Here is a 20,758-nt window from a genome sequence, read left to right as displayed (position 1 = left end):
CAGCGTGGGGACTGACTATGTGTGCTGGTACGATCTTTAACAGGAGCAAAAGGAATGAGGCGGTCATAGTCATAGCCAAGAGAATGAGAAAGCTCTCCATCAATGGCAGAAAGCCCTAAAATAGATGCATTTATAATTTATATTTATATGCACGAAAAGGGGCATACTTTGCAACTCCAAGCCGGTTTGTTTAGTGACTTCACAAATTATTTTTTGCAAAGACTCAAAAAGAAACCAAAAACCAGTGATTATCTAGAATCTAGGTGCATCCGTTGTCTTTCGAGACAGCTAAGAGGGAGCTATAGTTTATAGCCTGAGCTTATGTTACATATACATGATATTTAAAAAAAACATCTTAGAATTTATATAGTTTTATTTCCACCCAAGTATTAAGGTTATATGTACTCTCTATGACGGTATGACTGCCTGGTCGTGCTGTATGCGCGCTGGACTATCGTCTCAATGGTCCTGGGTTCATGCCCTGCGCGCTGCCATTCACCCATCGTCTTGCGGAAGATAAGCCTATTACTTCAACTCTGAATGAACATCCGAAACATGTAGGCAGTAGCGGCCTTAGGGGGTGGTAAGTGGGCCAACCGCTCCAGGCCACGCGCCTAAAAATTGGGGGGGGGGGGGGGCGCGATAGGAGGTTATATCCCTTGTCACCGTCAGGTTCAAAACCCAGACCAGTTCTCATAAACATATAGGACTTGTTGCTTATCATTTCTTGGCCTCAGGCCACGCGCCTAAAGAGGGGGGGGGGGGGGGCATAGGAGATTCCCTTGTCAACGTCAGGTTAAAAAACCCAGACCAGTTCTCATAAACATATAGGACTTGTTGCTTATCATTTCTTGGCATCTATATGATACAAATTACAATGTACGCTCTTAAGATGACATTTTCGGTTTTGAGAAAACAACGTTCAGTTTCAGTAAAGACAGCATTTTATGTCCTGTATGCCTACATCAGCCATGTCAAACCCATTAATGCGTATGAACCACATTTAAAAAAAAACTATGACCTAAAGGGTTGCAGCCAAAAATCAGTTGGAAAATATAACCAATTATTATTAGTAAGAAACAATACAATAGAATACAATAATTAATGGAATACCTATCGGTTAGCTAAATTCGTAGTAGGCCTAATATTTTGTTAGATAAATATTACTGTGATTACCCGGTACGCATTATTTTCATTGTCCTGATGCTTGACGTCTTTTCTGGGATAGAAGTTAATTAATTAATGTCGAAGTTTGTTTTGCCACTGACACTTTCATCACTGATGACAAATTTTGATCAGATAATATCGAAAGGTGAGGTGTTATTGTAGCTTTCATTATAGTAAAGAACTGCTCACATAGATAAGTGCTTGCAAACATAGCTAGAATTCTGGCAGCAAATCTCCGCAATTCAATGTAGGTACCGTTCAAGGAAATAACTAAAATTTTGGCACAGCCACTTCTACATACTTTACTTTCAACAAAGAATGTGACTGTAATTCTATTAGCTTTAGTTGCACATTATCTGCAGCATTTTCAGTATCAAATGAAAATTGAGATACTAATAATAATTCTACCCGTATGAAACGTAGTCACGAAAACGGTCATTGAAAGCATATCTAAAAAAGATTTAAGGTTATGACATATTTACATAATGTTGCAGCCGTATTTAATTTTTTTTTAGTTCCTGACAGGCTGAGAAGTGAATAAGGTTTTCTCTTGATATTTGGTTTATCCACAGTCGTAACTTTACTACAGATGCTATAGAATGATCCTAGGTATCACATTCAAAGACCGCATCTCAAACCAAGAGATTAGAGACAGGGTTACTGCAGCGATTGGACCCCATGATGACAAGCTTAAAATCGATGGCCATATTACAAGATCTTCGGGGCTCGCAAAGACCTTTCTTCAGGGAACAGTACCAGGAAAAAAGAAGAAAAGGCAGACAGAGAAAGCGATGGGAGGACAGCATAAAAGAATGTAAGGGCCTGCCGTTGAAAGAGGTTCTAACTAAGGCTAAAGACAGAGAGGAATGGAGAAAGACGGTCGACGAGTCTTGCATGGTGCCCAACGGTCCAATAGACTAAGCCACTAAGGGATAGGTAAAAAAAAAAAAAAAAAAAAATTGCTTTAAAGCTCTTACTTAATAAGTTCAACGAAGTTGATTGTTACTTTTTTTTTTTTTATTAGTGGTGACTGTTAATTAATTAATAAATTTTGATAATTCTTTTTCTAGTAGGCCTAAGTTGCTTAGCACGATAACTACTGGAGGCCAACTAGCAAACGAAAACTGCTGCCACTGGAAACTTCTTGATAATAAAATTCAGCAGCACGAGGCTTTTGGAAATCACGTTAAAATGTTTTAATTGTTTATCATGTTCCTTCAGAGTTGAAGATAATCTACTTCCTAGTCTAACTTTCCCGCAGGACGACGGTGCATAGCAGCGGGTAAGATATAGGGTTACATTAGTCCGGGACCTTCGTGACGACCAAACGACAGTCTAGCGCACCAACCGTACGGCCATGCAGCCATCCATACTTATTTGTCTGCGCGGTTGGATTAGTAGGCTATAGTTCCATGGTTGGATTAAGCTCTGATAATGTCAAATGGTAGCGCAATGGATGACTTGATGCTAGAAAAAGTAAAACTGCATTGGCGCGCAGTCTTAGAATTTTAGCAAGAATTCTAGCGATCATTCAGTACCTTACCAAAAAAAAAAAACATTTCTTGGGAGAACAGAGAAATTTTATGCCCCAAACAACGGTTAGTTTTTAGGCTTGGTTGAGATCCTTGACCCAACCATGTAACATGATGCAAGAATATCTTCCGCGAATTAAGAACGCCGAGTCTCACGACCATATTCACGGATATAGGATTCAAAATGAGCTTAAAGACTTTGCACATAATGGCATATTGTCCCGTCATAATAGCATATTGTCCCGTCATCCTTGACTGCACGCTTGATGTTAGCCACAAAGAACACATGTCTTTTACGTATCATTTTGTGGATGTATCAGATCCAGAAGTCATCTTCTTTTTTTGAAGTAACGTCTGTATTATATAAGATAAGATAAGAAGAAGTTTAGGCGGAGAACACTTCGAGTTTATGTAGTTATTGTTACGATCTCTCTCCTACTATCCAGGCTCTCTTCTCACTGCACCACTCGACACAACGAACTTAAAGAACCTCACAACTCAGGGCTCCAAAATATCAGTCAGTTTAATTTCAAATACATCGCAATTGGCAACAACATTAACACTGTCTTTACAAAAACCTATATATATATATATATGGTCTTGCTCCGCCTGACTTCACACACCGTGCTGGTTCTCGCTTCGTACTGGTCACATAGCGAGGTAACGTGAAGTCCAGTGATTCTAACACACTCGCTCTTATATAGTGTCTCTACTGGCCTCGAACCTTCTTGACCACTCCAGTTGATCACTTTCGCCGTGACTTGCGTGCGTAATATTTATGACACTGGTCCTTGCCGAACTGGCGTGTACTGTCACTGGTCTCGGTTGACCGCTCGTCCTGCGCTGCACTGTGGCGATTTGGGTAGACTAAAAACACACAACACTACCCCCATCTGTGTCACCACTAGGTTTACAACATTATGTTTATGTAGGGCCTACTTAAGCGTTAGATACGGACGATCCTGTTAGTGTTACGGGGTACGATATGTATAGGCCTAGTCTTCCCTTACGGCTCAGGACCCCGTGCACTGCCAATGCCGCCTCTGGTTCCTTCAATAGATCTACAGTGTCAATGATAATTTATGACTTTTCTAGCCTGTCGACAGAAATCTGTCTTGGGAGTTAAAAATAAGTCTATCCCAGTAGAATGACTAGTCTAGATCTTTTATATATATCTTATAAAATAAAGACATTACTCTTTACTCAAAAAAAAAATGATGATGATTATACGTCCTACGGTAGATACGTGTCATGCATCTAGTCTAAGGTGTAGACTACATTCAACTATTATGTGATCGATCGACTCACCTATATTTCCGCGCAATATACATTTGTCAACAACACCGAGTTTCAGTAAAAGTAAAGTTCCCCTTTCAGGCCTTGTGGTCTATAGAGCAGATGATGTAAAGGTCATCTGTTTCTGTGGCCTACGGTTAACGAGGGTGTCATGTGGCCAGCACAACGACCAACCGCCTTTTCTAACTAATGTCAGGTACCCATTAGAGCTGGGTGGACTCAGAGGCGCCCGAAGATCCCGAAATTAAAAATACCAGGATACAAACCCCGGTCCCCGGATCAAAAGCCAAGCACTTTACCGCTCAGCCACCGCGCCTCCTAAAGTAAAGTTTCCCCTTTCAGATCTTGCGATCCATGGGGCAGATGATGTTAAGGTCATCTGTTTCTATGGCCAACGGTTAACAAACAGGGTGTTATGTGGCCAGCACAACGACCAACCGCCTTTACTTTCCCCAACTAGAGTCAGGTACCCATTAGAGTTGGGTGGACCCAGGGGCGCCCTAAAAATCCCGAAATTCAATTCCCAGTCTTCACCGAGATTCGAACCCAGGACCCCAGGTTCGGAAGCCGAACACTTAACCACTCAGCCACCGCGGCCTATATGATTTTCGTAATTTTCAGCTGTGTGAATACTTTTTTTATATTGGCGAATCTCATGGGTCAGAGGAGTTGCCTCATAGTCCTATTTGCACATGGGTCTCCAGTTCATATGTCAGTGAAGACTTGGATATTTCAATTTCGGGATATTTAGGAAGCCACTGAATCTTCTAAACCGTAATGGAAACCTGACATTAGTTGGTGAAACTGACGGCAAATGGTCATGACAGCTTAGAGGATAGAAACAGATGATTTTTACATCGATCTTCCTATAGAGCGCAAGGTCGGAAAAAAAAAAGATCTAGGCCTACATCTCTTTAAACTTAAATCTGTTCAGAAAATGTGATTTATATAATGTGTTATAGACATCGCAAGTCTGATTGCCAGTTGGATTTGCTTAACACAAAAGCTGAAATAAAGTAGGACTAGGCCTACATCGAGAACAAGAAGTTGCCAATACTGAACATCGGATGTCTGTTTAATAAAACAAGTTTTTGTAATTGTAAGTTATAATCTAGTCTGTGACACATTATTGGTAATTTGTTTTTTATCACCAGTCGAAGTTGTCTGTTAATATGAAGAAGATTGAAATATAATTATTCCACTCGTTTGACTTTGAAACTATCAAATCAGCCCGAAATCTGTAGCATACACATGTAAAATACATATATAATATTTTTATTTAGTAATTGAAGTAACCAGTTGCACATAGAAATTAGTGTCAGTGTGCTATAATGATAGCCACCAGCCAAAGAAAAAAAAAATAGATCAGGCAAAAACTTGAAGCAAAAGCAGGCAATACAGCAATAGACCAAAGCAAAGCAAGCAATACAGCAATAAACCCTATCTACTCTTGCATTGAGTGTGAATGAGTTTTCCAATTCAAGCCTTCTTGGAGTTCAAAGCAAATGAGTGTGTTCATCTTCAACAACGAGGGAAGGGCTTACGTTTACATGTATTGGTTTTCAATTCAGTAAAGAGACCCTTCAAGATAGAAGACTTAAAAGTAAAGTAGCAATTATACATAAAACACTGAACCATAATCTTCAAATACAAACCCTATAAAATACTCAAAAGACACAAAGATAAAACACATTCCTTGTTCCATATGCTAGGAAAAATTTGTACAAATACTACTTCTTCCCTAGTGTTATTAGAGAATGGAATGGGTTGCCTTGAGTTGGCCAAAAAAAAAATATAAAAAAAAAGACTTGGCAGAGTTTAAGTCATTGATTTATATGCATGACTAGATTGACAAAGGGCCTCCAATTACCTGGTCTTGATGTTCCTGGGTTCAAAGATTGCCCACCGCCATCCCCTGTTATCCTGTTGGAGGTTTGAGCTAGGATGTAAATATCTTCAAATCTGGAATATTCCTAACATGTAAAACATTTGACTAACAAACAAACATATTTTCTTTGAAAATTTTAAAGTATCAAAACAAGAATTTTATTCAATAAAACATTTCTACATTCACAGTCATGTATTCAAAGTACAATGAAACTTAGATGATTTTAGGTCAACTAAGCCATTGTCTGAGTATAGCTTTTTCTTTTTCTCTGGCTAACACAACACCTGGAGGATCCAGCTGATTGGAGGACCTGCAACATAGAAAAAAAACAAACAATCATGACAGTAATTTTAACTGATGCTCGGCACTCAAAACAACTATTTAAAAATTATGTAAGTCAGTCCTACTGTACGGTTTAGAGACATGGAGAGTCACTTAAACAAATATGAAAAAAACTCCAGACCTTTGTTAACAGAAACCTATGCCAGATTGGAAATCAGGTGGCCATTAAAGATAACTACTGTCAATTTTTGGGTGCAATCTTGGCAAAAACCTGTAGCCCAAGATATCAAAAAGCAACAGAAGTTGAGGGACACACCCTATAAAAACAAGCTACCAATGTTGCAAGGCAGGTACTCGATTGGAATTCGCAAGGAAGGAGGAAAGTGGACAGACCCAAGCAAACCTGGAAGAAGTCAGTCATCAGTGAAACTGAGAATACTGGAATAACATGGAAGCAGATGAAGAAAGCTGCCCAGAACCGAGTTCGGTGGAGAGGTGTGGTTGCGGCTCTATGCTCCACTGGGAGTCAGTAAGTCAATTTGTGATATTTTCGAAAATCTTAATATGTAATTATTTTTTTATAGATAAAAAAAAATGAGATTACTGCTAAAAGTTTATGTTTCCTAACATTAATGTAAAGAAAATAATAGTATTTATATTTTTATATTTTGGGTTTTTGGCACATCGGCACAATTTAGGCCATGTCATGCCTATAGTCTCTCAAGGCGAAAATAATAGTTGTAATTCTATTTTCTGAGTGCATGAAATAGGCTAATGACACCTAAAGATAAGATAAGATAAGATAAAGCTTTTATCTGGAGTCCAAAGATAAATAAGGAGTAAGTATGTACTGTCATGATTTATTTGTGAAATAGTCGGTGGTCAGAAACGGGTTTATTTTTAACTATGGGTATCTTTTTTTGGTCACAGCTTGGAGTTATTACCCTTGGGCTAGCATTTATATTGTTAGGAGTCCTACCTTTCATCTACTAAAATATGTGCAATATTCTTTTTTATTTCAGCAATTATTTAGGGTGTTTGTTGTTGTTACAGAAATAATTAAATTACAATTTCATGAAATACACATTTTCTTTTCTAAATATTATGCTGTTTCGTCAAATGTTTGTCCTAAACTTGATTTATTCACTCTGTTCACAACATTTCTATATATCTGTATAGTAAAGAAAAAAATCTGTTTAAATACTAACCTCAAATCTAAGTGATGTGCTCCACCAATGACTGCCACAGCTACAAGACTTTCAGAAAGATCTTGATTTACCTGGTAAAAGCATAGGAGTATGAATGAATTTATCTATATATATTGAAACCTATTTTGTTCTATAGAATTGTAACACTTATAAATAACAAAGATGATTTTTTTCCCAACAAAACGAAATAAACCAATGAGATGGAAAACTTTAAATTCATGTGCGCCATCTTCTTTGCTAATTTTATAACTAATGGCTGGCTTGACCTATAACATTGAGTATAAAAAAACAACACTTCTGATAATTCCAAAGTTTGATGTTAGTCTGTTATACACCAAGGTCTCTAATGCAAGATGAAGGCTAACTGCAGCAAAAATGTACTTTTTGTTTTCTTTTAGGCAATACTAAGTTATTCCCGTTTCTATCTGTTAATTACAGATTTCCCTTGAGTGCAAAAATGTCTATTCTTGCATTCAAAAGACCATTTACTCTTTCAGTTAACCCTTAAAGTGCTAAGCTTTTTTTTACAATGAATTCATACAAAATGGAATTACAATTCTAGTGTTAAGTGGCTAAACTACCACACGCATCTAAAGGGTTAAGTAAGATTAACTTCCAATCTGAATACCTAGATTCGTGAGGTCCATTCATCATCATGCTCTTATTTATTTTTACTAACTATATACTTAATTTGACCTGATGTTAAGAAATACAAATTGAGTCTCACCCCTCCTCCCATCCATGGATCCAGATTTCCATTAGAAAATATAATGTTGCTGGCACTCTTAATATCTGAAAATGAAGTAAAAATAGTTTGTTTTAAATGCATATGTATTTTCCTGTAAATATAACAAATGTGTTTTCCTGTTAATATAACAAATGTGTTTTCCTGTTAATATAACAAATGTGTTTTCCTGTTAATATAACAAATGTGTTTTCCTGTTAATATAACAAATGAATTTTACTATTAATATAACAAATGTGTTTTCCTGAATGTGTTTTCCTGTTAATATAACAAATGTGTTTTCCTTTTAATATAACAAATGTGTTTTCCTTTTAATATAACAAATGTGTTTTCCTGTTAATATAGCAAATGTGTTTTTCTGTTAATATAACAAATGAGTTTTCCTGTTAATATAACAAATGAATTTTACTATTAATATAACAAATGTGTTTTCCTGAATGTGTTTTCCTGTTAATATAACAAATGTGTTTTCCTTTTAATATAACAAATGTGTTTTCCTTTTAATATAACAAATGTGTTTTCCTGTTAATATAGCAAATGTGTTTTTCTGTTAATATAACAAATGAGTTTCATGTTAATATAACAAATGAATTTTACTATTAATATAACAAATGTGTTTTCCTGAATGTGTTTTCCTGTTAATATAACAAATGTGTTTTCCTTTTAATATAACAAAAGTGTTTTCCTGTTAATATAACAAATGTGTTTTCCTGTTAATATAACAAATGTGTTTTCCTGTTAATATAACAAATGAGTTTTCCTGTTAATATAACAAATGAATTTTACTATTAATATAACAAATGTGTTTTCCTGTTAATATAACAAATGAGTTTTCCTGTTAATATAACAAATGAATTTTACTATTAATATAACATTATTCCTACAATTTCTACAATGTTGAAATGTATAGATGAATAGTAATTTAAATAATTCTGCTTGCAAACATTTTTTAGTTTGTTTTTTTAGTCTCTACTAACTATTTCTAGTTCTAACTCTAACAATCTTATCACTCACTCTGTCCCCAAAACTGTACAGCTGACCAGTCATCTCTTGGTGTAATGCCGTATGTCTTCTGGCAATAAGCTGCTCTCAGCTCTGGGTTCCAGGGGAGAACAGGAAACATGTCTGTAACATTATTACTTCCCCTTGGTAACAGTAATTCTGTACAAGCCTAGACAAAATACAAGATTATTGTTAGTGATAGCTCAGTGAATAAATATAATATACAACACAACAGGCTGGAGGAGCAATGGCTGAGTGGTAAAGCGCTAGGCTTCCAAACCGGGGGTCGAATCCAGTTGAAGACTGGGATTTTTAAATTCAGGGTCATTGGGTGCCATTGAGTCCACCCAGCTCTCATGGGTGCCAGATATTAGTTGGAAAAAAGTAAAGGTGGTTAATCATTGTGCTGGCTACATGACACCCTGTAAACAGATGACCTTTACATCATTTGCCCTATAGGTCTGAAAGGGTAACTTTACTTACACAACAGGCTATGGTCTGCTTTCCTCAGGCAAGCAAAACACCTTAAAACATAAATTCTTGAATAATATTGTATAATGAATTTTTAATTAACCCTTATTCAAACAAGACTTTAAAATGGAATAGACAGTAGAACTAAAAAATATATATGAAGATGAATTCACTAAAATCCCCTAAAGACAAAAGCTTTTCTGCAATAATATGGCACAATATTAAGGTCATGGCAGTGTTGTGTTTTTTTTTTGTATTTCTTTTTATCAGCTAGCACATTCTAAACTGGCAAAACCTGGAACCTGGACACAGATCTCGAAAATAGCTTTAACAGTTTTCCTACTGACATGTATATCTTTGGGTAAAAAATTACTAGCTAATGGAATTGCCTTAAAAAAAATTTTGTTATGTAACTTGTTTGCCATTTAATTTTAGTTTGATTTAATCTTAGGTACCGTATTAGTATTATTTCACTTTATCATGTTGTACTAATTAGGAAATTGTAAGAGTATTTTAGAAAGACTGCAAAATTCAGTAGAAATAGTAATTTACCACAAAAAAAAATCACTTTTTTAAAAACAACTAATTCAAAAAAGATAAATAACTGTTTCTTTCCTTTGTAAATTTATTATAACGGACAATGCTTCATGTTTGAAATAAACTTGGATAAGAAAACAGATTAAAGAAAAGAGTTAAAGAGTTCTTAGCTGGTAAAATTGAGCATTCTAAGTTTTGTGTAATATGCATGAATGACAATCTATAGAAATTATTTCCATTATTATTATTAATTATTTATTATATAAAAAAAAAATAATAACACAAGTCATGAAATGACTAAATTTAGAGACACTTGAAAGCAAAGATTAAAATATAGGTTACAATTTTCCATTACCACCTTAACCCATAACTTATAAAAAAACCTATCTTAAAAAAAAACTTAGAAAAGAAAATTGTTCAATGATAAAAAAAAAACTCAGATTCTAAGCACCCATTGAGCAAGTCACAAGTTGTCTGAATCAACAAGAAACAAAACAAGATATAGCAAATTTACACAAGTGAGACTATATTAATACATGGATATACATAATTATTTTCATTTTTAAAGGTATGTAAGATAATTTAAGGGTAAATACTTTTTAAGAATCCTAGTAGAACCATACTTACCCATCACCTAATAGCAGGTGTAAGGAAAACAAAACAAGATACAGTACGTTAACTATATTAAAACATGGATATACAAAATTATTTGTATTTTTAAAGGTATGTATGGAAATTAAAAGGTAAAATACTTTTTAAGAATCTCAGTAGAACCATACTTACCCATCACTTTATTTAAAGATGGCAAAAAAAAATGTATTATTGGGACAAGTAGAATACTGGTAATATTAAAAGAAACACCAAAAAAACACTATTGTTACGACTGTGGCTCTTACTTGGTAATCCCAAGCAATGGCATCTGGTCCAGTTCCACAGCCAGTTGGGTCGGCACATTCAATGAATTCAGAATAAATGTCGTAACATTGTAAAGAGGAGTTGTAGAAAACACCTGGAAAAAAAAAAGACGATGGAATTGGACATGTTGTTACAAAACATATTTGTTTCTATTAATGATAGAGTTTAATTTTGGAAGTTCACTTGGCTCAGTTATGGAGATGTGGACCATGACTATCACTAGAGGTGAGATCCTGGTCAACAGCAGCACGTGAATTGTAATTTTAAAGGGTTTGATTTTTTTTTTAAAGCCACAACACATTTTATTTTTTAAATTATTTGAGGAAATGATAAAGATATTAAAAATTTCCCCAAGTAGACATTTGACATATCTTCTAATATTTCAAACAAGGTTGCTAGCTAAAAAAATAACAAATAAATGGCTGCAATTACTGGTCTACACTATATTAAATGAAGCTACAATAGCTAGTCAGTATATCTTTATACATATATTGGTTTGTTTACCTGCAGCATTGGCCAGCCCTTCCAGTAAACTTGTTGAATTCATAATGAATTCACAGCCAACCTGCACAGATAACACATCATAAAATATTTGATCACTGTATTAACTAATTATGTAAAGATTTAAAACTAAATCTACTTTCTAGTCCAAACCTCCTGCAGGCGACGGAGATGGCAGTGGGTAAGGTATGAACAGTCCAGCATATTCCCCACGACCAGGCAACCATGTCCTGTTGAAATATCTAAGAAATATCAAATGTCTACTTAATGTCAGATGTAAGCCAATTTGCCAGACGGCAGCCTGGTCATGAGGTATGCACGCTGGACTGTCATTTGGACTTCTCGATGGTCCTGAGTTTATTCTCTGCCTGCTGCCATCCCCGTCATCATGTGGGAGGTTTGGAGTAGGAAGTAAATTATCATCAACTTGGAAGAAACATAAGAAACATGTAAAACTATTTTTAAAAAAACAAGTTTCCTTGTTGAGAATTATAACTCTAAATGTTCTAAATGCTGAACATATAATAGACATTTTTTAAAAGTGTTGTTACTATTTAGATAACTTATGTCTACAAATGTGTATATGTAAATCTATGTTAAATTTTTACAGCTATAAAGATTGTCTCGAGAAGACTTTTTCTATGATCTTGATAAATAAAACTAATTAAAGCTGTTATATACAATAAGTTCCATAAGGTTGTTATTGTATAAGCACTCCATTACCTATCAAATGCCTCCAATGACATGAACCTCAAATAGCCTATAACTACCAGTCCAACTCTTGGCCTTCATGTGTGATTCAGATATTGAGTCCGGCAGAACTGTTATCACTAACAGGATAAGGGGCCAAGGTAAGTGAGCTAGCCAGGAAAACCAGTGACTCGGCAGAATTTAAGTCATTGGTTAATATGCATGACTGAATGCATGACGCGTAGGACGTAGTCATCTTCTTTTTTGAAGTAATGTCTGTATTATATAAGATAAGTAACTGGTACCTAAACCAGTAAGCTTTGAGCAGGAGAGTCTCATTAGCCTTGGCTGGCTAATCATCAAGGAGAATGAAAATTCAAGCCTCTGCTGCCTTGCAGCTATACACAAACATGGGAAAGGCATATGGAATCAACAATGAGGAAAAATCAGGAGCCAGTGACCCTTAATCAGATTGCAGCAGACAATGTTACACCCAAGCAGCTGGGAGGGAAGGGTGGCTGGGCAATGATGTGTGGGTGAAAATGTTCTGACCATAGCTAATATGAAATCCATAGTCACTTTGGGACTGGAGGAGATCATAATAGTAATAGTATAGTGTACATTTATTTTACATTGAACAAACCTTCACAGGGAAACCTGGCAAGTTGCCCATAAATCCTGTTGGATAAGGATAATCTAACATGGCCATCATGGTAAATGCATTTCTTATCCAACCAAGTAAATGTTGATAGGATTTGTCATCTTGAAGTGTATTGCATAATTTGAATTCTTTGCTGATTACTTGCAGACCTAAATAAAATAAGAAATTAAATTTTTTTTTAGATTTTTTTTAAAGACAAACAATTAGATCAAAGAAGGATATTACCACAACTTTATTTGATTTATACAAAGACTTGTTGTCTTTCACAGAAAACTGTCATAACTACCCATGCAAAAGTTTCCTTTTAACACTTAACTCTTTCAGTGTGCGTTACTCTCAGCAAATAACTTGGTATTTTAAATTTATTTCACTCTTTTTATGATCAACTTTTTATTTCTCTATTTTTTTTATTTTCTGGATATAAGAGAGATTGTTCCTTATTTTGATAGTAAATTGGATGCAAGACCAACGCATTTAAAAAAAAAAGACAAACATTGTTAGTGTTTCCTCTTATTTAATTTATTTCCCGGGACCCAAAAAATGTAAATAATACAATTTCTTAGTGCATTTGTTTATCTTTTATGAAATTTAAAGTGATAAAATGTGTTTAGTTTTGTTATTTTTCAATATTCATAAATTAAATGTTTAATTGAAATATTAAATCTTTCAGTATATCAATTTTGGAAATGAGTTTTTTTTATATATATTTCCTTTTTCCAGTTTAAAATTATTTTTTTTAATTTCTTAAATAATTTACTTTATTTATAATATTTTTGTAGCCCATTCCTTTTCCTTTAAAAAAAATCTAATAAGTTAGATTATTTAATAAAATTTTAAAAGTTACGTTAGTTTTAGTAACGTTACCCCTTGGAAATTTGTGTTCATCCCGATTTTTTAAATCAAAATAATTCACACTAAAAGATTTAATGGTATGCTTCAAACATGAAAGAGAAAATACACAAAATGTTGTGTAATACAAGACATAAAATGGTTCCAAGACACGGAGAGTCAAATATAAACAAACTCCAGACAGATATAGGGAATAGGGTGGCCCAAAAAGACATCTGTTGTTTGTTTGTAAAATGTTTTACATGTTTCGGATGTTCCTTCAGAGTTGAAGATAGTTTACTTCCTAGTCCAAACCTCCCGCAGGACGACGGGGGATGGGAGCGGGCAGGATTTGAACCCTCGACCATTCGATAAATCCGTACGACAGTCCAGCGCGCAAACCTCACGACCAGGCAGCCATCTACTTGTCAACCTGTGGCAGAGCAAAAACCCGTAGTTCAAGATATTAAAAAGTGAAAGTGCAGCTGGATACACCTTGTGAAAACCAACTACCAATGTTGCTATGCAGGTACTTGAATGGAATTTGCAGGGCCCAAGCAAATCTAGAATAGGATGATCATCAGCAAAGCTGAGGATACTGGAAGCGGTGGGAAGCGTGGTCGAGAGGCCAAGTGCGATTGAACTTGGCTTGGCTTGGCTACCTAGAAGGGAGCTCGAGGTTTGACACCCGACTCGGGCAGAGTTGTGTTTACTGAGCGCCTAAAGGCAGCACGGAAAACCAACTCCTAGATACCCCCTCCCCCCCACAAATGAGATTGGACCAAAAGCGCTCTGAGCATGCTATAAGCATGAAAGTAGCGCTATATAAAAGCTATAATAATAATAATGACATGGGAGGAAAAGAAAACTCTATGCTCCCCTAGGGGTTAACAGGAATAAGTCAAGTCAAACTTGAACAGAATTTAATATAACCATGCACTTATTAAAAAAAAAACATTTTAAAAATTTTGAAGTTTATTAAAACTTGTGATGGGAAATTACAAAATGTGTTTACCTGAGGGACCCGATGCTGCCAAATTATTCATTATTTGAAATGCCATCTTGACAGAATCATAACATTTTTCATTAATATCCCTGAAATCCTAAAAGAATGTGGAAGAAGTATAGTACTGGAACATATGCAAATACTGTGGAAGATGTAGAGTATAGATCTATGAACTATAACGCATACAAGATGGGTAAAAGCCGTGTCTTGCTAAATAAATGTTATATTTATATATATGCAAAGAAAACGCGGAAAAAATTAACCCTTGTATAAACAAATTCTGGCTATGCCCATGATCAGAGAACATATTAATTTTTTTAATAGGTTTTACAAATTCCTGAAATACAAAATTAAAAAGTCTTTTTTTTTAAAAAGAAAACATGAATTGATTTATGTCACGATGTAACAAAGCTGCTTAAAATTTTAGAAGACATTTCATCACATTAAAAATGTTGACAATCACACAAATAATATTAAGACGTGCTGCAGTTACCGATGAAAACAATCATACATTATAGTTTTGTTACACAAGCATAACTAGTCTAGTTATAGTCAGACTAGTTGTAAGATGGATTGACTATGTACTTGGCTCTATGTAAAATGAAGTTAAGTAAACGACTTTTTCGCCATCATCATCATCAATCTTTATTTCAATGAGGGCTTGAGAGACTCAAATCCTCCTGGAGATTAATCCTGTTGTGCGCTTTGGCTTCCAAAACTGAGAGCACTACCACAAATACTGAAGATCTTCACTGAGCAAGAGCCATGAAAATTAATGTAGACTCCATAGCCTGCTCTTGTTTAGTAAGAGTTCCAACCTACCAAGTGCTATACCAAGTGCTAGTTAATGCATTATCTTCACCTCTCAATTTTTCTTAAGTAGCCTAGAAACTAGGCTTAATGAAAATAGACGCCTTAGTCTACTTTTCAATCAATGTTAAGCAAAGAGTTAATTTGACACCTTAAATACGAAGAACAGGACACACACCACTATTTAAATTACCACCTGAACAAAATCTGAACAAAATAAACTCCACACAACTACCCCTTTGCAGACACTGCGCCCACCCCTTTGAAACCGTAAACCATATCCTCTTTGAATGCCCCTCCCTAATCCACCTTATGCAGACCCTACTTCCACCACAGCCCAACATAACCAACACCCTGTACGGCAGGAAAGAAGAAAACAGCACCCTTTTTTTCCTTGGCACAGTCTGCAAAAGAGCTCACAGCTCAGCAGCAATAAAGCTGGCTAGAAGAAGAAAAAGAAGAAGACACCTTAAACTGAGCTATGAAGACAAAAGTTTTAAGAGAGATAGTGTTGTGACTGAAAGAAATACTACTATAGAAATAATTTAATTCAATGAAAATTCAGTGACATGTGAATTTCTACTACCTGAGTTACATGTTGAAAGAAAAAATCATGAGGACCATTGATATCTTGCATGTATATTGGAGCACTAGCTGCTAGACTACCATCAATGATATTCGGATACTTAAATCTCATATAGGCTGCTAGCATACCACCATAGCTGAAACATACAAGAGCTTTATTATTACCACTATAACTGACTGTGTGACATAAAGTTAAAAAATGTATAGATATATAACTTCACCTGCCACCAAAAGCAATGACTTTACTTTGAGTCGCATTTAACTGCTCTTTCAATGCTGTCAAGAAAACTGCATAGTCAGCCATGGCCTGCTCTATGGTGAGTAGTCCCAGATAAGGCGATTTAAAACTATCTGCACCAAATGGTAGTGATTTGCCATAATATCTCTTTTGAAAAAAAAAAAAAAAAAAAAAAAAAAAATTTAACAAATCTAATTTTAACAGCTAAATGTCAACAGCATTTTATTAATCAAAATGTATTAAAAAAAAATATATTTTTCACATGGCTTATGCAACTTAAAAAAAAATAACCTTGCATTTGAAGAATTCACTAGTAAGAGAAGTAGCTTTTTGAATATTGGCTTGTAAGTTACAGACATTCCTTCAATAAGGAAGATTATTACATCCTAGCTCAAACCTCTGCAAGACATTCCCTAGGGGATGGCAGTGGGTGGGGTTCCAGGACCCTACAGATAACAACCCACAGCGCAAACAACAAAACTACAGAAATAATAATAATAAAAATAATGATATCTTTTTTATCCACGATGAAATTTGTCTTACAATTTAGACTTTACATATATGTAATAATATATGTTCATAACAAATATTACACTACAAGTCATGCAAAGAAAGGCTAATAGTGTATGTGTAATTCATACATTTAAAGATGATGAATGATCTACCCTACACATTTAAATAAGACTGAAACAGACTTAATCAGTAGTATCTATGTTTGTCACGTGTCAAGAGTACTCCAGGAAGCATGAACCCAGCATTCCACGATATTCGCGACACATAATTAGTTACCAGTCTCATGTGTAATAGAAATATTAAAATATATGTACAGTACATATAAGGTTTACACTTTCATAAAAAGTGTGTCTGAGAGGCTTCAGCTGCTTGGCTACCTATCAAGTGGGCTTCAGTTCAATACCCGACTGTGTTTTCTAAGCGCCTTAAGGCAGCTTAGAAACCTTCTACCTCATACCCATCCACCCACATGCCCAGCGTTAGGACCATAGCGCATTGAGCATGTTATAAGGAGGAAAGTTACATAAGAACATACATTTTTGGACAAAACTTACATGTTCAGGGAAGACAACAAAAGCTCCAAACTGTGGAGCAATTTCATGTACAAATCCTGTGGCAGTCCAAAATCCTTCAATGGGACCTTCATTCCCAGCATAGAAAAAAATTGGTCCTCCTTTAGGATCCCAGGATTCATCTAAAATTTAATCAAAAATTATTTTCACTGTTAATGATTTTTTTCCCTTTAGAAATCAAATAACTTTTTAAAAACAAAATAAAATTTGATGACAAAAACTTAATACAGAACATCAGCCAAAGTCAAACCAATTTGGAACTTGATTACTGACTCACTTCAGATTGGTAAATGGAAAGGCAGGAGAATATTTTTTAAAAGGTGCAAGATTAAAATTAATTTACAACAAAAAAAAAATAGAAAAAATTATAACTTCAGCAAAATAAAACTAAATTCTAAGTGGAAGCATTTTTTTATTCTAAACATAAAGGGTAGATAAATAACTAATCATTCAGAAGAAGATTTAGTACTATTTTCACACACAGAAGAGAAGGAGTACTTATAGTATATCCCAATAAAAATAACAATCTCAAGAATACCCCCTACACAGTGAAGGACCCCTCAACTCAAGAAAAAACATAAGGAAACTAAATAAATAATAAAGTGGGGGGGGGGGGGAGGGAGGGTGTGTGGTGGCTGAGTGGTTAAGCGCTTGGCTTCCAAACCTGGGGTCCTGGGTTCGAATCTCTGTGAAGACTGGGATTTTGAATTTGGGGATTTTTAGGGAGGGCTCCCCTGAGTCCACCCAACTCTAATGGGTACCTGAGCTTTACCTGACTTTAGTTGGAGAAAGTAAAGGTGGTTGGTCATTGTGCTGGCCACATAACACCCTGCTCTTTAACCACTGGTCAAAGAAACAGATGACCTCAACATCATCTGCCCCATATCTATAGATTGCAAGGTCTGAAAGGCGAAACTTTATTTTTTTTTAAATATATAGAATAGAATAGATGCAAAATAGAGATGTGAGATTTATCATCTCAAATCTGCCTGAAGCCCCATCTAGGGCATAGGCCACCAATGAGCATCCTCCAATACCAGGCATGTTGGTTCTTGATGAGTCTCTCACAAAAATAAAGGGAAGGCACATTTCTTTTTCCATATGCTAGAAGTAATTTGTACAAGTGCTCCTTCTTCCCTAATGATTGAAGCATGGGTAATGATGAAAAAAAAAATGGCCAGAATCAGACAATGACTAAATCTTAGGGAGTCTTTATAAGTCTCTAGAGATTTTAACACATTCATCATTCACATATATTATATCGATATAGATTATTTTTTTTTTTTTATAGATCTAGACCCTTATAGAGGGCCTATAGATGCACGCAGGTAATACTAGTAATAGATCTTGATAGTTTCATCTTTTCAAGGAACCTTCTTTGTAATTTATTGGATAAGAATATAAAGTATTATAATATATATTAATATTACTATATATGATGATAAATGATCTAGAACTAGAATACCAACCTTGATACAAATAGTGTTGTTTAAATGTTTTGTTTGAAAATGACATCAAATTAAAATGGTCTACATATTGGTCAAAAAAACCTTCCTTATAAGGAAAATCAGCAAAAGTTTGTGTCAAATAAATCACAAAGATGAGATAATGAAACACATAAAAATGAGACATGTTGCAAGATCTAGATTCTAACTTCAACTCTAGACTCTAAATCGTCTAATCGACTAAGACTATTAGATCTAGAGATATCTAGTGTAAGTACTATTAGCCTATCTACAAGATGTAATCACATGACTGTCATCTGACAAGATCCAAAAATAGCAATACAGCGCGTGTTGATTGTTGGAATGGACTGTGGTAAAAAATCACAGACCTATACATTATAAAGTTTGTTTATTTTACATGTTTTGGATGTGTTCAAAGATCACAGACCTATATATTATAATGTTTATTTATTTTACATGTTTCGGATATTCCTTTCTGTGTTGAAGATAATTTACTTCCTAGTCCTGCAGGACGACCGGCAGTGTATGAACCCGTGACCATCGACAAGTCCGAACGACAGTCCAGCGCGCATACCGCGCGACAGGCAGCAAACCAGACAGTTGTAGATTTTTGTATGTTCTAAATGCAGGCATTTTATAGAATGCCTGGTGTTTATTTTAGGCAAAGTAGGCCTACGTACGAAATGATTCTCGATTTCCTACTTTGCCTAGGTATTCTATAGAACAGGGGTCTCAAACTCATATCAGCATGTGGGTCACAGTGGAAAGTAACAACCATTCAGCGGGCCACACCACAAAAGAGAATTTTTTTTTTTTTACGAACACTACTGTCACTGCAGTAAAATGCTAATTAAAATAAAGTTTTTATAATTATTAATTACATTTAGTGTAGTTTATTACATGCACAGGCAGTTTAGTTTACTAAAATAAGTTGTCTCTCACTAATAAAAAAGCAGAAACTGTAGTTCTTCAGAAAAAAAACAAACTATAATTACTACTGCAGATGGCTCGTCACTCATGTTTCTGTCCACTCAACTGAGAGCGTTTGACAGAGAACAGACCATCGACGTTAGGCCTGAAGTCGCGTGTAGTGGCAAGCCGCAAGGTTTGATGATGCTCATCAGTCAGTCTTGATCGTAATGTTGTTTTGTTAATCTTCATTCTGGAAAAAAAACTGTTTGCAAACGTACGTACTCCCAAACATCGCTAAAATTCTAGCATCTGTGCTAGAAACTTTGGAAACTTCTCTTTGGGAAGAAACTGGTAGAAATCTGGAACACCCTCATCAGCGTATTTTTGCTTCAGAACAGTATCACACTGCAGGACTTCCTCTGGAACGTTTTTCACGTCAACTGCGAATGGAGTAGCAACGAGGAAAAACTGTGGTTCGAGAGCAGTGAATTGCTGAAAGCGGTGTTCAAAATCTTCCAGTAGTCTGGAGAGGATGTCTACGTAGTCTTTCAGGAGCTGTGGTTCAACCGTAATGCTCTGTAGAAAAGACAAATGAGCCAGATTTCCATATGCCAGCTGAGTGGCCCACAAAGTCAGCTTGCATCTGAATGATTTGATGCGGTCAAACATCATGGTAATCAGCTGCTTTGTGCTCTGTAGTTGTGAATTGAGTGCATTGAGATGTTGCGTGATGTCAATAAGAAAAGCAAGATCCGACAAAAACATTGGGTCACTGAGCTGAGCTGCTATTTCCCGTCTCAGTTCAAACAATCTCTGCAGCACTTTTCCACGACTCAATCATCTGACTTCCGTTTCTAAATCAGCTACAAATGACACAAACTGTCTGTGGTTTAGACCCCGTGCACGTATGAAGTTCACCGTCTTCACGACAAC

At 35.5% G+C, this 20,758-nt stretch overlaps 1 protein-coding gene across 1 annotated transcript; it reads right to left on the bottom strand.

Annotated features, from left to right (window-relative positions):
* Positions 1-6,017: 6,017 nt before the first annotated feature.
* On the bottom strand, positions 6,018-19,201 carry LOC106058014 (dipeptidyl peptidase 2-like). Its single transcript, XM_056039833.1, has 12 exons — positions 18,917-19,201; positions 17,430-17,569; positions 16,346-16,509; positions 16,126-16,261; positions 14,739-14,826; positions 12,878-13,044; positions 11,548-11,608; positions 11,025-11,137; positions 9,133-9,289; positions 8,101-8,165; positions 7,374-7,444; positions 6,018-6,193 (listed from the first exon to the last, which is right to left on the bottom strand). The coding sequence occupies exons 1-12, from the start codon at positions 19,077-19,079 to the stop codon at positions 6,112-6,114; spliced, it is 1,407 nt and encodes a 468-aa protein (XP_055895808.1). The 5' UTR covers positions 19,080-19,201; the 3' UTR covers positions 6,018-6,111.
* Positions 19,202-20,758: the final 1,557 nt, after the last annotated feature.

The sequence above is a fragment of the Biomphalaria glabrata genome, chromosome 9 (genome assembly GCF_947242115.1).
Source record: "Biomphalaria glabrata chromosome 9, xgBioGlab47.1, whole genome shotgun sequence".
NCBI lineage: Eukaryota > Metazoa > Mollusca > Gastropoda > Planorbidae > Biomphalaria > Biomphalaria glabrata.
The sequence above is the reverse complement of the archived record's forward strand: the minus strand, read 5'-3'. Positions and strand labels throughout refer to the sequence as shown.